A 17,314-nucleotide genomic window follows, 5' to 3' on the forward strand; every position below is an offset into this window, starting at 1 on the left:
ATATTCCTCAGATAACACATTATCGTACAGTTCAAATCTTTCCTTTCTTTTGCTTGACTTCAGCTGCCATTCACATGCTTAGTAACAATCTGATGAAACCAAATAACCATCTCCGTGTCCACAGAGTCATAAACTGCACAGCACAAGACCACAAACCAAACTCATCCTTGGTATAAATAACTCCACTAACTGTTTGTATAAAGCCTCAGAAAAATGCCTTCCTCCTTGTGGTTCTATCTCAAAATCTGAGTTTGATCTGCATGTGGAAAGACAGAGTAAACAAGGCAATTGCCTCTGAAAAGAAAAAGAGCCTGTACCTTTTTTCAAGTGCCAGTTAGCTTAGTGAGGTTTCCAGCATGCCAACAAAATAATAATCAACAACATGTAAGTCTTCCCTGGAAAATCCTCTTCTAAATAAATCTTCTGTAGAAAATACATGGACATGCTCTTGTTTCCAATTCTTACCACAGAACTTCCACAATAATCAACATCCCATCCAACTCAGATCCAGAAAAACAGGTTCAGGAGCCCCTCAGTCTCTTGGCTTGACCATCCTGCTTAAAGAGAGAACACCCAACAGCACAAATGCTGCTCATTTTAACAAACAACCCTGCTAGTAGATCTGTGGCCACATCATAAAGATCACCACTTCCACAGGTGGAAACTTACAGACATTTGCTGGGAGCCTCACTAATCCGCAGTCCTTGAAAAAGCACTGAGATCTTGGAGCACATTTTCTGGTTGGGAATACATCTGGCTGCAAAAGAAGTATCCAAAACGTTCAGTTGCACATTCTTAACTCACGACTAACACAGACTTCTCCTTTCTGACAACTTTATTACACACTAAGTTCACACACAAAATATTTATAAAATTTATCTACAGTCCACACAATGCTCACATTGCAAATTGCTCCATTACATAAATGCATACAAATAATGAGAGCATTCTGGTTGAACCTCTGAAGAAATTGCTAGAGAAAAATCTGTCTATACCATCACACTGCTTGATCCCACCTACTTTGCAGGGCATTTTTCACAAGCATCACTCTCACTGCCCTTTGACACAGGCAATTATCTGCTCCCAATCCTGGCTGACCTCACATTCCTTACCCACCTGAAACTCCCATGTAAAGATAACAGAAGTTTTCATTCACATTACCTTAGCCTCTTTGTTCTGGAGAAAGAAATGATATTCATAATGCCCAAACTGATTTCATTCTGGTTGAGGATTAGCCTCTATCTCTACTGCTGTAGAGCAAAAAGGCAAGCAAAAAATGACAAATAATTACAATGCTTTTTGCTTTACAATGGATACCCAGAGGTTTGCAACAACCCTTTTGCTGCATTTGAACTACAGTTAATTTCTGAGCATGTCTCAGATACCCTTGGAAAGCCTACTGAGTCCTGCAGATAAGGCCCAGGACCGAGGGTCCAAAAATGAAAGCTCTGTTGCATGCTCTTTACATACTTAGGCTAATCAACACCCAAACCATAAGAAAGGAGAAGAACGCTACTTCTCAGGTTTATAAATATGCTATGAGGCCGAACTCATTAATGTTTACAAAGCACTCCTAAACTCCTTGTCTGGAAAGAGTTATACAACCATAAAGCATTATTCACGCTGTTCTAAGGCAGAAAAGTACGTATTACTGCAAATCCAAGAGTAGCTTTTCATGCACAAAGACTACACAGTCTTAACCTAATCATAAGCACTTCAGAATCTAGATCTGTCGTTCATAACATACAGATCAGACTTCATCACTGAATAACTAAGTGGGTCAACTCTATACATCACAAGACACACGTTTTTTTTCTCATTCATCCTGTACCACTTCAAATGAATCACATGGCCCCTTCCAACCTGTTACAGTTGGAAAGATCAGTGTGGTAGCAAGGTGATGCAAGAGTGAAATGGCAAAAGGGACAAACAGAAAAAGAATACTCACCCATCCGCAAAGATCCAGGCTCACAGGAAAAACTCCATAGGGGAGAATCTCCAACCAGAAATCCTTCCCCAGTGGCAGTCAACCCTTGAATGGGATCTAAGAGAGGGGGAGCCAGGCTCCATCCCTTCGGGTCACACAGCTGAATTGTCTTCACCTGTGCTCTCAGGACTGAGCTGGTCTTTTCCCAAGGTGATCAATCAGTGGTTCAGGCCATGACTCAACAGTTACCATACACAACCTAAGCGATTCTATTTGTATTTTCAAAACTCCATCATTATCGGCTTTCCTGTCATCTTGCATTATGTTCACTCAGGATTTCAACTCAGGAGTGCAAAACTCAGGTAATGGATCTGTTCACACATTTTTAGAAAGCTGAGATGGGAAGGCATGCAAGGTCCAGGTCTATGCCTTCTCTGGCATTCAGGGAAGAAACTCGTTCCTTCAAGCAACTTTTTCTGCCCATTATTATTATTATTATTATTGAGATCTCCTTCGTGTGCATTTCTGGAAACACATTCATAAGCAGAGGTAAGCTTGCATTTGACTTGCTGATCAAAATACAATCTCTATACCTCCAGGCATCATCATCAATGCTGTGTTGGAGGGAGTTCAATCCAGTTGAATGAAATTGGCTGTTGAAATCTACAGCTAGCTCCCAAACCACAATTTTGGCTAACTCACTTACTCCTCTTTCATCAGGCACCTGCTGCACCCTTTCCCAGCAGTCTCCAACTCCACCTTGAGCTGGGCAGGCAATTCCTGCTGACCACTCTTCTACCATTAAGAGGACATTTCCCTTATCAGCTCAGCACAAATGGCACTGTGAGAATCAAGGAAATAAAAAGCACAGCCAAGCTCAGAGGAAGTTATTCCCCCCGCTGCCCTCCTGCTCTCTAGCAACTTGCAGTAGGTCCAGAGGATGGGCACTTCCACAGCCCCCATGCCAGGACAAATTCCACACTGCCCTTGGGCTCAACAAAGCATACCCTTTGTGATAGAATAAGGCCTCTGCTTTCATTAGTTTTGATATGGCTTTGGTTTAAATCCAGATATGAAACCTGCCATTTAAAAAGAAAAGCACTGCTGTCCTTAAATGTAAGACTCAGGGAGTCTTACCCTCTATATAACAGTCCTTTTATGGGGCCAATTCCACCCTTTTCCAAAACTATTGTGTTTTCCTCACTTCAGACTGCAAAAAAACAAATCAATAAAAGACAGTCCTCTATTTTTATCCAAATGAGACAGAATGAAAGAACAGGACAGCTGATTTTCCATCTTCTCTGTCCAACCTGGCAAGATGCTGTAATGGGCTGAAAGGAAAAACAGAAGCCTTTGCACATGGGGAACAACTGAATCAGCTGCTGTTTACATGATCTGCTCCTCATTTTATAGGACTCTGAGCAGACTTGACTGCAAAACAGTGGGATTGCAAAGCTCACTGGACCTATGCTGTCAATATAACTCTGCAACAACACTTTCTCAGGTACAGAGCCACAAAGCAAAGAAAATTAGCTACTCACTTCAGATATCTCCAAAAGCAAAGTCTAAATCTAGTTCAGAATATTTAATATTCTGAAAAGTCTGTCCTTCAAACGGAAGATACTCATCAAGGTATTTCAGGTGGATCCCTAAGAAGTAAGATCCCAGGACCTCTTGTCATTTTGCAAACCGCTGATCTATTACTGCAGAGCCAAGCAGGGCTGTGACCTGTATGTCCCACCTGCACTTCGGCACCCACACTTGGCTCCCACTTGCTTAGGCAGCACATACAGTTTTGCTACAAAATGCTCCCAAGCTTACAGGAAAAAAACAAAAAACACACAAGAAGTGGTAGGTACATAGCTTAAATTTAAGCACAGATTAAACAACACAGCTGCTTAGACAAATGCCGTTTTAAAGAACAAACTTCCAAAGGAATGTAATTATGCTTCTTGGAGTTAACAAAAGGACTTGTGTGATCCACTTTCTATTTCTTACTGCGATGCAAGTGATGGATGTGACTGAATATAATACACACAACCCACAGGATCTGCACCCATGATTTTAAATAATTAAACAGTATTCATTCAGGGTGATCCTTCCCTTCCCGGCCCCTGCTGCTTAGCTTTACGTATAGAAAACATTTAGTGCACAAGGCAAATAACAAACAGGAATATAATTAGTCCTTTTGAACCAAGATGCTGTTTAACCTAACTAATTGAAAAGAGAGAAAGCAAAAGCTTACACTGCATGGATAGCCACAAAATCATAAAACGCCATTTTTCTTAAGTTCGTACGCCAGTAATTATCTTTTCTACAAAGAACAGTGACTCATAAGCTGCTTTTTTTATTAAAAAAACTCCACAAAAAGTCTGAAATAGAAGAGATCCATTCTTTTTTTTTTTGGTCAACTCGAGGCTGAAGCAAGAGCTTTATGATCTGTGGGAGTGAAAAGTCATTAGGGTTTCAATTCCAAATGAAAATTAAGGCTTTTAACTTCCCATACTACTCACACTGACAACCTTTCATACATAATTGCCAAGGAAAAGTTACTGTGGTCTTGTCACCCTCCTAATGATTAGGTGATAGGCTGACAAACAGATCCTCCCTACAAATTCCACTCTGCAAATGGCAATAAAAGCCAAAGGTGGTTAAGAAACACTGGGTTCACACCCGAGAGTGACTTTGATGACTTTTTAGTCAGAGCTTATTAGGAGTTACCAAATTAGTGGAGTCAGAAATAGAGCAATCAAGGGAACAGGTAAGAATTTAATTGAAAGAGGAAAGGTGTCTTGAAGCAGCAATTATGACAAAGATTCTGCTGATTTGAGCTGAAACAGAGAGCAACACAACAAGGACTCATCTTCAGTCATGGATCTGCTCCTCAGCCAAAACAACACCAGGCTTCTGGATAACCATCATTTTAAATAATAACATGACACCAAATATATAAATATAGCATAAGCAATGCAAACAGGATGAGCCAAAATACAACAAATGCTGTCCTCATTCTTTGAAAGGTATCAAGGTAATTTGTTGTCCTGATAATGCAGAGAAAGCAATACCATCTTTCTGCAGTTGTCTTGCTTGGGTCTAGCTGTGAAAAGGTAAATAACGTCCTTTGTCTTTTTTGCTCTTTGTCTTCTAATTTGGGAACAGAACTTATTATTCAACAAGTTTCTATTTTTGACAGTTGTCTGGAGACTGTTCACAGTTCAACATCCTGCTGTCCCAAGAGGTATACACAAAACAGAAAGAAGAACCCCAGCATGTAAAGTACATTTATTCTAGTGAAGTCAAAACAGGATTTGAAGGTTCTCCAAACTAAGAATTAGAAGAGACTGGAGTTTTAGCTCCTTTATGGGCTGCTCCGTCCTTGCTAGCTCATTATAACTGAAAACCTGAGATGTTTGTTATCACTGGTATCATAGCAATAATTAGAGGCCCCATCTGAGGTAAGGGTCTCATTCTGCTGAGCACTATACAAATATATTATAAACAATCCAACAACCCGAGTTCGTTGGAGAAGATAAAGGAAATTTATCATTCTGATTCTATAAGAGAATCAGAGACTTACCAAACACTACATCACAAGCCGCATTAGAAAGAGAAAACGCATCAAATCTGGAGTCCCAATCCAGCACTGCAAATTGAAAACCATTCATCCTTCTTCTGTTTTTATAGCTCACCCTTAAGCAAGGCCATAATAACTGACCTTATAAAAAGAGCGCTGTATTTTTTTTTACAGAAGGCTTCAAGACAAATACTGGGTGACTACTAAACACAATGGAATCTAGAGAGAAAAGATCCGTACAAAAAGCTAAAAAAGATCTTCCAGAAGACAACTGGATACATCTGTGTACATGCAGCTGAATCACTGTGGCCTGGAAGATGGAAATGATGATTTTTTAAGTGGAAGCTGCAACCACTCCAGAAGAGAAGATCTCCACAAAGAAAGTGTACGTCTTCATAGAATAGAATCATAGAATCCTTAGTGTTGGGAGGGACCTCTGAGGGCCATCTAGTCCAACTTCCCTGCAGCGAACAGGGACACCATAGCTAGATCAGGTTGCCCAGGGCATCAACCACATCACTGGGCAGCCTGTTCCAGTGCCTCACCACCCTCTCTGTAGTAAATTTTTTCCTTATATCTAAACTAAATCTACTCTCCCTAAGCTTGAAGCCATTTCCACTTGATTCTGTCACCACAGACTCTGCTAAAGAGTCTGCCCCCTTCTTTCCTTAGCTCGCTCTTAGATACTGTAAGGCTGCTATCAGGTCACCTCTCAGCCTTCTCTTCTCCAGGCTGAACAGCCCCAGCTCTCTCAGCATCTTCGTGTTAGAGGACATTGGGAGGAATGATCGCACAAGCTTTAAAAACTGACCCCTACACCTTAAGAGGTGTTGCAAGCAGTTAAGAGGATGAAAAGACAAAACTCTAGGAAAAAATTACACCACAAATGCTTTCAGAATTGGCAAACAGAAAGCTTTCTGCACTGGCAGAAATACCCACCTGGTTTGTAGCCTCAAAAATCAACACTGAGATAGGAAGACCAAATAACTGAAATAAAGAAAGCAAGTGCATAGGTATATACACAGCAGCAAAGGACAGGTGTATCAGCAGCAAATAACTGACTCATCCCTGCTCCAGATTTGAGTTGCAATCAGGAAAATGAACAAGGAGACATTTTATCAGTTTTTCACAACATGCCATCCTCGTGTGATGCATGAGCCACTAGAGAAGATCATATAACCTATAACTATGTATCACATTCAATAGCAAACAAGCTTTTAACTCAGTAGAAAGGGATTAAAAGCTCTGCAGATCCAAAGCATAGATCAAAGTTATATTCAGCTGCCGGGAAACATATAAATATGAGACTGCAAGCCCCGTAAGGGAGATAAGAAAAGGAAACCAGGAAGACAAAAGAAAACTGTTCATCACAAAAGTGCTGTAAGATTGCACATAATAATAAGATTCTCAATACCTTTGTTAGAACTGGGAAAAGATTCAGCGCCAACCAAAAATAAGAATTGTTTTGTTTTTGCCTTTTTTTTTTTTTTTTTTTTTAATTATTGATACCTTTAGCACCTGATCCTTTACTCTAGCATAAGACCGAACTTTCATGTAGACTGCCCTGGAGCCATTTCCAGTAGATGCCACTAAAAACAAAAGCGGGAATAAATCAGTGAAAACAAAAGTAGTAAATAGCTACATGTATACAACCAGATCTACACAGGAATCAAGCAAACTATTTCCCAAATAGGACAGATTGTGTCCATTTGTGAAGATTACAAACATGAATCTCCTTTGCATGAAAAACTAAAACTGAAGTCTTCACTCAGCTCAAGTCAAGCAGCATCTCTTTGGGCACTGAGATGTACCACACTACTAAACGGTCCACAGCCTGATACAAAGTCATGGCCATCCTTCAAAGAGCACAGTGTGACAGGGGTGGCATTTATAGGACAAGACATTATCAATAAGTGTCATAGAGTGAATGAAATGTACCTTAGCTAGTAAAAAACTGCACATGAAAGATGTCTGCAAACCCTCCAGGGACTGCTTAGCACTTAATGGAGAGTCAGAAAGCAGGAATGCTGGTTTTAACCTTGCATTCATGATACATAGCAACCTGTCTTTAGATGATCCAGAGCAGAAGACATTGGGAAGGACAAACAGTTTTTAAATCTAGTCAACTCCAATAGATCATAAAAAGATACTGACAGCAAGCCTCCTGCTGGAATGGTTTCCATAGAAATAATAAGCTTTGGGGACTGGAAGTGCTGTAAGGCTTACTTTTTCTTTTTCTCAAACATAGTGGTTTGTTTTTACTGATCTACTGTGAGTGGTCCTTTCGCCTGCTCCCTTCCCCAGCAAGAGGACAGCACAATGTCACAGCTCTCCTCACAGCACCAAAGTGGAGCTCTCAGCACAGCCTGGCTTCATTTCCTTGCCCCAGAAGGCAGGGGCAGACAAGGCTGCCAAACCCCAGGCAATGGCAGCACGGAGCACCCTACTGCCCTGGAGCTAGCTTGAAACATGTACAAGTATCTACTCTTGTGTCTTATGTTCCATTCATTTGCTCCCTACAGTACTTCTCTGCCTTCCGTAAACATTCAAAGGCCACCAACTTCCCTGCTTGAGAATGAAACCACAGCAGCAGAACTTTTGGAAGTGGGGAAATGGGGAAAAAGGCATCAGCATGTAGTCTTGAGTGTCGCTGCATGGAGCTGGGGGATGAAGAGCTTTCCAGAGCAGTCCTAATTTGATTGAGCTAATTCTGCCAGCAAGCTTGGGCTGATACAACTACAAAAGACAGATAACATGTCACCCCTTCAACTGCAATTTACAGCTGGCCAGTGCCCTGATACCATAAGCCCAGCAATCATCACCAGTGCTCCCTCCTCTGCAGACAGCACAGACATCTCTCACCATGCCCAAAGCAGACAAAAAGGAGACATCCACTCCTGCAAGCCTATAGAAGACCACATCTCCTAGCCCAGACAACACCATAATTCACATCAGATACAGGACTGCTTCAATCTGAGTGTGAGATCCTTCGGCGCCAAGCATCTATAGTCACTTCCAGGACAAGTGACACAACAGTACTGCTGACAGCACTTAGCACACGGTGAGCTAGTCTCCCAGTCTCAAACCCAACCAATAAAATAATCTGTAGTCTACCCTGCCAGCAATGATCTTTCATAAAGACCTTTGCAAGAGAATCCTTGAGCAAGGTGAACATTGGGTCCGGCTGGCCAGGACAGTGAAGGCATGCCCAGAACAGTGAGAGCAGTAACCTGGTGGCTTCATCAGGCCATTAGTGCTCCACAGAATCTGTACAAGCAAGGGTGGACTTACTGCCCTCAGTTTTGGCTCTCAGAAAACCTTCATTTTAGCAGGTACGAAGATTGCACCCTTCCACCAAAGTAGGATATCTCCTTGAATCACTGCCTGGGAAGGTAAGAAGTCAGCACATGTACTGAGATTCTGGAGGAGGGCAAACACCAGGGCAACAAGCAACTTAAGAGGAGAATAGTATCCATAAACCTGTATGCATGGGGACTGAAGTAACATGGCATAAATGGCCTTGGCCTAGATGTGACTCACCATGAAAGCGTACAAAATTACCTGTACAGCAGCCCTCAATTGCCATGGTGATAAATGTTTCCTAATGTCTAAGAGCAGCTGAGTCCTGAACTCCACACATCTTATTCACTAACAAAAGCATTCATTATATTTAAAAAAAAAAAAAAAATTACAAATGAATTGTGGCCATTTTAAGCCCTCCTCAGATCAAGGGCTGATTTACACTCTCCTTTCAATGGAGACTACTGTGCTCCCAGTGCTGTTAATTCAGAAGATGGAGGTCGCTTGCTTTTTTTTGCTTCACAATTCAGTAGGCAAGGGAAAGACAGATTCTCTGAGACAGTGTTACTTTTTCTGCCAGGAGTTATCTATTCGCAGAAGTGGGTCAACTTTCTCTTGGTGGACATGTTAGTGTGCGAGTGCCTAGCAGCGCTGCCTGCGAATTTCTGTCCGCTCCGCGTGCGGAGGAACCTCTGCACATAACTATTTATGGCAGCCAAGCGTTTCATGAATTGCAGCAAGTTAACCACAAGGGGATGATGACATTTGGAGACAGGGCAGGATGAATTCTGGCTCGCAGACAAAAAGTCAGGTTATAAAAATACAGAATGCAGAAGCAAACCTAGCCAGTCGCTGCTAATTCACAGAAAAAACGGATACACGGCCCCCAACCTTTCCCACTCCATGCTAACAATGCTGCGTGTTTTGCAGTGGGACACATCACAGCATTTTAGCCAGCTTAAGTGTCTCACCTACATCTTGTCTATCGGAGAGATCAACCACCCTCTGCTCCCAGAAAACTCTGCAGAGCAGCCCAAACACAGAAGGCTGAGAGGACAACACCGGCAGGCCGGGCTGCAGACACGTCTGTGTGAGCTGCAAGCAAGGCCCAACTCTTGCCATGGCAGGCTGCAAACTGAGCCTCCTTCTCCATACTTCCATGGCAGCCTTATCCCTATGTAAGCATTGACCCTCAGCTTTCAGAAGCAATGCTTCTGGTAAACCTCACTGACCCATGTCATTGCTTATGCCCCTCAACCCTTCACGGACACCGAGTGCAACACCTGCCAATGCTGCATTTTGGATTCCCATGCCTGCCACTTAATTAGATCAATATTTAATTTTATCCTCAGTTTTATTTGATGAAATGCCTCCAGAGGACCAAATCATTTACATGTAACCAACACAAATTTAACCCCCTTATTTTGATTGCTTTTGACAAGTGTAAGTGGATAATTCCATCAAAGACCTATGGCAATTTGCATCTTAATCAATACAAGTTTTTCTTCAGCAGGACAGCTGAGAACCAGATAACTCTTCAGCAAGTTGTAAGAAGAAAACAAAATTGGAATGTACTACTATAGAGACCATTTTCCATACATGGCCCAATATTAGTGCACTGTATTAGTTTCTTGAGCCTTGCTATCTTTAAATTTGAGAGCATAATTAGGGCTGGCACACACTCAGTGACCATGCAGGAAGGCTAGAGCAGACAATGATAAAGCTGAAGATTCTTGGATAAGAAGCCAACGACTGATGTACCCTTAGTACCCGAGACATCAGCATTCATAAATCTATAAACAGAACTCAACGAACTCACAGAAGAAGTGCAGAGCTGTTTCTACAGAGGTTTTACATTTAGACCAGGGAGAGTTTCCTTGTATGAACAGAAGGAATCTGTATGTAGTGGCCTACAATACCAGAAATACTAACATTTCCTGATATTAGCAATATCAGGAAAAGTTAAAGCAATTTCAGAGGACAAAAAGCATTCTTGATATGAGAAAGCTATGAAATGGCCATGAAGCCAAACCTCTGCTTCACAGCAGAATCGTGGCAGGGGCCATAGAGCTCTGACAGCACAGCAGGTGACATCTGACTTCTATTGGGAAAAGTGAATTTCCTGTCTTTCAACAGTGATAGCACAGCTGCACTGGAAGAGTAGAACGTGGTCACCACAGCTCCTCTAGTAGGATTGCTCTTACCTGACTTTAGATGGCTGCATATAAACTAACCATCCAAACTTCCTTCCCATCAGTACAAAGAGCACATACAATACAATGCTTCTCCTAAAGCAGACATAGACATTTCAGTGTTATAACTGATGTCACCATGATGGCCTATAAAGGAAGCCCAAGGAGACACAGATGTTACAGTCTATGTTGTAGATACTTCAACTTAAATCTGATGAACCTCACTTCTGCGTGTTCTCATCTCAAAGGTCTCATTAACATGTCATAGTAAATAATATGTATATTGATTATAAATACACTAATAAAAACAAAGGACTTTGGCCTAAAGGGTATGAGAAGAAGTACAGAGTGGCTGTACACCCGATCGATACGAACCCACAGGGAACAGCTATTTCTCTTTGCCACCATTTTAAATGTAATATATTGTACCCTCTAGGTAAATATGTGGACATTTACAAGTGGGAATCAATAGAACTAGAGCTTTTCCCACCCTCTCATCCAGAGAGGCCATTCCTCTTCCCTTGGAGCAGACAGCAGCGATAGGCCAGAGATTAATGTCTATGCTATGATAAGCTATCTGCTGTGCCCATCACTTGCCTCAACACCTCTCTGGCCACTTTTGAAATGCTGATGCTTTTAAGAATTATTCTTTTCAGGAGCCTATTCACACTGATAAAGAAATATAGAACCATTTCATTCAACTGGAAAATAAGTCAAAGAGACAAGGGCAACAGCCTGACCCATTTTTGGAACTCAGAGCGAACAGCTTCTGCAGCAAGTGAATAAGAAGTTGTGACGATAAAATTTACTTGATGGCAGGGGTGGGGAGATGAAAGCCCAAAAACTTCCCATGCATGCGCTGGATTTTGTCCCAGACACATCAACAGCTAGCAATCTGTATCACTGTGGGCTTGCAGCGTAGGCGAGGAAAGCCACAACATGCGCTCACCCATGTCTCACGGCAGCGTTTCACCAGACTGGCAGAACTCACACCCTGCCAGCCTGCAGGACTCACAAGCCACCTGGACTGACTTGCATGGAGCAACCATCAGCAAGGAGGACTGAGTCGTTCTGCACTGGCAACAAAAGCACAATGGCTCTCTCCATCTCGCCCAGATGTACACAACAATCCTACCAAAGGCAACTGTCCTCCTTTAGATTGTTATTGGATAAACAGATGTTCCAGTTAGATCTAGAGGAGGCTAAAATTAGTGGGAGCTACTACACTGCTTCAGGGAGCTTTGAGTCACTCCCAGTGTTCCCACACACCTTACAGTCCAAGGATATACCCCCATGGGATCTGAAGGCTTATTTCAGCCCGCAAGTAATGTTAATATCCTCCAGTATGGCTGTCTTTGTTGGTATTTTTTTCCCCTCCAGGGATTTTTGGAAACTTTATTCTGGCAGAAACAAGGCAGTAGCAACAGCAATAGCTCCAACTGGGCTGCCTAACCTGGAAACCCATCAAGACTGTGCGCATACACAGAGGTTCCTGCTATGTACACAAAGTAAAGCCAAAGCACTCACAAGCAAAACACTGCAACTGTGCTCCAGTATCTGTCCTGGACGTGGGGGTAGGCTTATGGGAACTGTGGTGTGTCACTCAACAAGCATACAACTGGCCAGCTCTCATCATGCAGTCTGGAGACTCCCATACCCCTACCACCAAGACTCCCAGCTCACACGTCACTAAGTGGAGAATGAAAAGACCATTTACCTTCAAATAAATAGACGTTCTCTCTGCTTATAGCAGAATATCCAGAGCAGTATAAGATTGCATCTGTCATCTAATATTAATTATTTTCACATTATTAGTTATGCTTATTACCTTATCATCCATGAGCAGATCTTCAGTCATCAGGTTGGGGGTATCAGCTTCTAAAAAGCCAGTTTATAAAATTCAAGAAACTTCTACAAACCAAGGGAAGATGAAACACAGGTTTGTTTGTGGGTTCTGTTTTTTTTTTTTTTTTAACTAGTATCATTTTCACTGGACTCACTGCACAAACCTAGAGTTTGAAGTTCATCACCTCACACCGAGCTGGGGCACTGCGACCAATAAATAAAGCCCTGGTTTACCAATTCACTTCTAAAGGATTGATGAAAAGAAAACAAATATTTAATCAACCTTTACTTGCTAAGATTTCATTTAAAAGCCACCATTCTAAGGGCATTTAACAGACAGCTCCCGTACTCTTTCTTTCCCATATTCTTTCAGAAAAGCATTAACTTGATGAAACAGTCCTGCAGAAAACCTGGGTATTTAGGAAAAAGGGATAAAAAGGCCAACATCTAACCTACAGAGGTCGAAAGCAGGGTCAGCACCAAAAGGGATGGAAGGGAGCTGGTGCCACAAAGGCTTCGCAGTGACAGCTTCTCCACCGACCTGACTTTCTGCATTTTTTTCCACATTCACCTGCCCTGCTCTTCCACATTGTCACGGGCTTAAACGAACTGCCACTCGGTCCCAAGCAAGCCTCCCCACCACACTTCTTGCTGTCAGTCAAAAAGGGGCCTGATAAGCTTCACATTTACATATGTATGCACAGGAATTTCCAAAGGCACACTGAGGGAAATGGCCTTGCTGAATGCCGATGCTATCTGAGAACGACAACTATTTAAAGCCTTTTTACAGCTTCACTACCTAAGTAGAGAAATCAGGTTTGTTTGCATCTTTCCATCTATTATTACCCTAGAAAGTGCAGATCGTATCTGCCCCAGCCTCAGAAATGAAGCCAGGCTGGTTGTAAAGAGTTCAGTTAGCTTCAGTACTTCCCACAGAGAGCATCTTCCTCAGCTCGAACCCGGCACCTGGGAAACTAAAGTCACCAAAACCTACGGAATTAGTCGATACCAAAGAGGGATTTGCTCTGAGGTTCAGAAACCAGAACTGCAAAGCCCTTCTGTCCCAAAGCTGTAACAGCACACTCAGCGTCCGACAGGTGCTCCCTGGGCCTCTTTGAACAGCAAGGCTTTATGAAAACGCAGTCACACCAGGAGCAGAGGCCATCTGCAGCTTTACAAACAAGACACGGCTGATTTACACAGCACTAAAAAAAAAAAAAAAAAAGGAGAGAAAAAAAAAAGGAGAGAAAAAAAAAAAAAAAAGAAGATGCTTGCTGTATCCTGCAACATCTGGTGACTGCATCGCCCTTTCAACCAGCAAGTCCTGACTGCTGGGCGAGGTGGCAGGAACATCTCCAGCTGCGAGTGGAAACATGCAGCTGCGGCAACAGGACCGAGCACAGCAGATTCACGGACAAGCACGCCACTAGAAAACTGGGCTGTTCGGTGCATGTGCCCTCAGATCTCTCCGGGCATTTGCCATAAGGCACCCAAAAAAGGCCATGCACTCGCTGGTCCCGCTAGGACAACCAAAAGCTCTGGCACTAAAGGCAGTTATTTGGCCAACGCATCCAGAAGCCCCATCCCAGCTCCCTGTCCTGGTTGGAAAAGAGGATTAAGAACATCAAAAGGATTCTTGTATACAACAATTAAATAGATTGATGCTTGGTTTGACTCCCATCAAAACCTCTTGGCCAAAATAGGTCTTGTTGGTTTTAAAGGAAAAAAATATATATATCTATTTTAAAGACATTCCAATATTATTATTTTAATGTCTGGCCACTATTTGACAACAGAAGAAAATGTGCTTGAATACAAGCGGTCAGAGATTTGGCACAGTTTCACTGTGGAGCTCACTTCTAACTTTAATGATTGGGCTACACAAAATCGTGAACACTGTCCCTTCGAGGGCAGCTTCTTATTTGCAAACCAACCTCCTGCTTCTGAAAAGAAACAGGGGGAAATGAAGTCCCAGCTCTTTCAAACCTCTGGGCATCGCACAGCCAGGCAGCTTGCCCTGAGAGCCCACAGAGCTAATAACAGGTGAAGTCTGTAGGGCAGCCCTGCACTTTCATCAGCTTCTTCCAAAATCGCAGCTAGGCTTTTATCAATCTTATCCAAGTAACAAATAAACAAGCCCGATGTCACTCAGAATATGTAAAGGGGGAAGAGACAGGAGGAAGAGATGGGAAAATCAGTGACTCTGAAAACACAGCCTGCTTTTTTTGGCGTGAAAAAACCAACAACAAAACAAAATAAAATCCTCCGGATAAATGCCAACAAGCCTCAACCCCAAACACCAGCACTCAGCCAAGAAGCGGGGTGAAGCCCAGTGACCTCCTCCCTGCACCACCCCTGGCTGCCCTTTCACAGCAGGGCAGGGGTGGAGATGGTGAGATCTCTCCCCCACGGCATCCCTCACCCCCATGCAAGGCAGGTGTGCACGCCGAGAGGAGGTGGGTTCAGGGAAAGGCACCTGCCGTGGGCAGGGCTGCGATGGGAACAAGCTCACCGTTGAGACCATTGGGGATGCTCCGGTGATGTAGAGGCGCAGATAGGTCATCCATGGACCTCCGCATGGCCCCAGCCTTGCTTTCGCCAGCCTTGTGATGGTGGAGGTGGTGGTGGTGGTGGTCGGGGCTGCCAGCGCTGCCCGTGCTGGAGGTGCTGCTCCCATCCCCCACGTCCCTGGTGGCAGAGCCGCCGTTGAGGTTGGTCAGGCTGGCCTGGCTGTCGATGGAGCTCCGCGAGCCGGCCCCGCTCCGCTCCTCATCCAGCATCAGCACCATCTCCTTCAGCTCCACATTCTCCCGCAGCAGGGTCTCCTGCCTCGCCTCCAGGTCCTTCAGCTTCTGCTGGTACATGCCTACCTCCTTCCACATCACGCTGGCCGTGTGCCTCCCGAACCTCTGCCATTCCCTCGACAGCTTCTTGCCTTTCTGTCGGTCGTCGTCCAGGAAGCAGCAGAGCTCCCGCAGCTCCTGGTTGTCGTCCTGCAACTTCTGGTTGACCTCCTTCAGCCCGCGGATCTCGTGCAGGTGGAGCTGCAGCCGCCGGTTCACATCCTTCATCAAGTTGCCGTGTTCCACCATTAAGTTCATCTTTTCATTCTCCACTTTCCTCAGTCTTTTCACCAGCTCTTCCTTGCTCCACCTCAGCATCTCCTCCTCTGAAATTTTGCTCAGGTCCTCTTTAGACCCCTCGAGGGAATTTTTGGCCATCATCTGTGCCTGGAAAGTGTCTGCTCTTACAGAGTAGCAAACGGTTCAGGTTATCTGGGTTATTTTTGTTCGCTTGACTTCCTGGGACCGAAATTCACAGCAGCATCTTAGGGAAGAAATATTATAGTTCCCCGTAGCGTGCTGGACAAGGTGGTACAGCAAAGCCCGACTGGAATATCTGCTTCCCCATAGAATCCATAATAAAAAAGCAATCCAAACGGGGAAGAAAGAAAAAAAAAAAAAAAAAGACGCGTCCCCAAACGGGGCTGGGGGCGGCGGGGAATCGGCCGCCTCCGAGCGAAGCCTTCGCAGGGGATCGGCCAACTTACCCTGGGCGAAACAAGTACGAGGCGGCCGGCCCCCTCCTCCGGGGCGCTCCGTCCACTTGTTCCCCCGCCCCTCCCACCGCTGCCCGCCGAGCCCCGCTGCGGGAGACGAGAGACGGGCCCCGCGCTGCCGCCGCCGCCGCCGTTGCCGCCGCCGCTGCCGCCGCCCCGCTCGGCCGCTGCTCGCCCTCAAACCCGCGGCGACGTGGGGCCGAGCCCTGCGCGGCGGCGGCCGATGCCGGTGCTGCGCTGCCTAAGAGCGGCGGGGGAGCCGGCGCCTTCCCGGAATGGCTCAGCCCTCAGGAGGGAGGGGAAGGGCGGCAGCACCGGGCTGGTCCCACCTCCTGCCGGGCAGGGAGGCGCGGCCCGACCCCGGCCCTAGACCCAGCCTCAGCTAAGCACGACCGAGCGGCGGTGGCGAAGGAGGAGGAGGCGAGCGGCGGCTGCTGGCGGCGGAGCGGAGCGGCGCGGGGCCGAGCACCGCCCTCCCGCGCTGCCCCATTGGCTGCCGGGGCCGGGCGCTCGCCGAGCCCCGGTGCGCCGCGCCCCACCGCCGGCTCGGGTTACCGGCACCGCGGCCGCGCGGCCAACGTGGGGCCGCCTGGCGCCTTCAAACGGCAGGTACAAAGGAACGGCTCCCCACCCCGCCGTGCTCTGCTCGCTGCGGCCGGGCTGCCCTTATTTCCCATCGCTGTTTGGCTTTTTTTTTTTTTTTTTTTTTTTCTTTTTTCCCCCACTCCTCTTTCTTCCTTTCTTTTCCTGGGAAACACCAGCTCGGGGAAGGGTGGGGTCGGACAGGCAGGAAGACGAGCCCGCCGTGCGGCGCGGGGAAGCGGCGCCGAAGCGGCCCCGGCTACGCTGCCGCCAGGCGCTGGGAAACGCTCGGGCGCAGCGGCGGAGCTCCGCGTCCCTTCTGAGCCGCCTTTGTC

At 45.3% G+C, this 17,314-nt stretch overlaps 1 protein-coding gene across 2 annotated transcripts in view; it reads right to left on the minus strand.

The window, feature by feature from the left end:
- The window catches only part of CCDC85C (coiled-coil domain containing 85C), a 103,181-nt gene extending 86,383 nt beyond the window's left edge, over positions 1 to 16,798 (minus strand). For both annotated transcript variants that reach the window (XM_010711902.3, XM_019615870.2), the window contains exon 1: positions 15,351 to 16,798. In XM_010711902.3, the coding sequence (XP_010710204.1) occupies positions 15,351 to 16,062 (712 nt within the window). In that variant the 5' untranslated portion in view covers positions 16,063 to 16,798. The remainder of the gene's footprint in view (positions 1 to 15,350) is intronic.
- Between the last annotated feature and the right edge of the window lie 516 nt (positions 16,799 to 17,314).

This window comes from Meleagris gallopavo, chromosome 5 (genome assembly GCF_905368555.1).
Source record: "Meleagris gallopavo chromosome 5, MGAL_WU_HG_1.1, whole genome shotgun sequence".
NCBI lineage: Eukaryota > Metazoa > Chordata > Aves > Galliformes > Phasianidae > Meleagris > Meleagris gallopavo.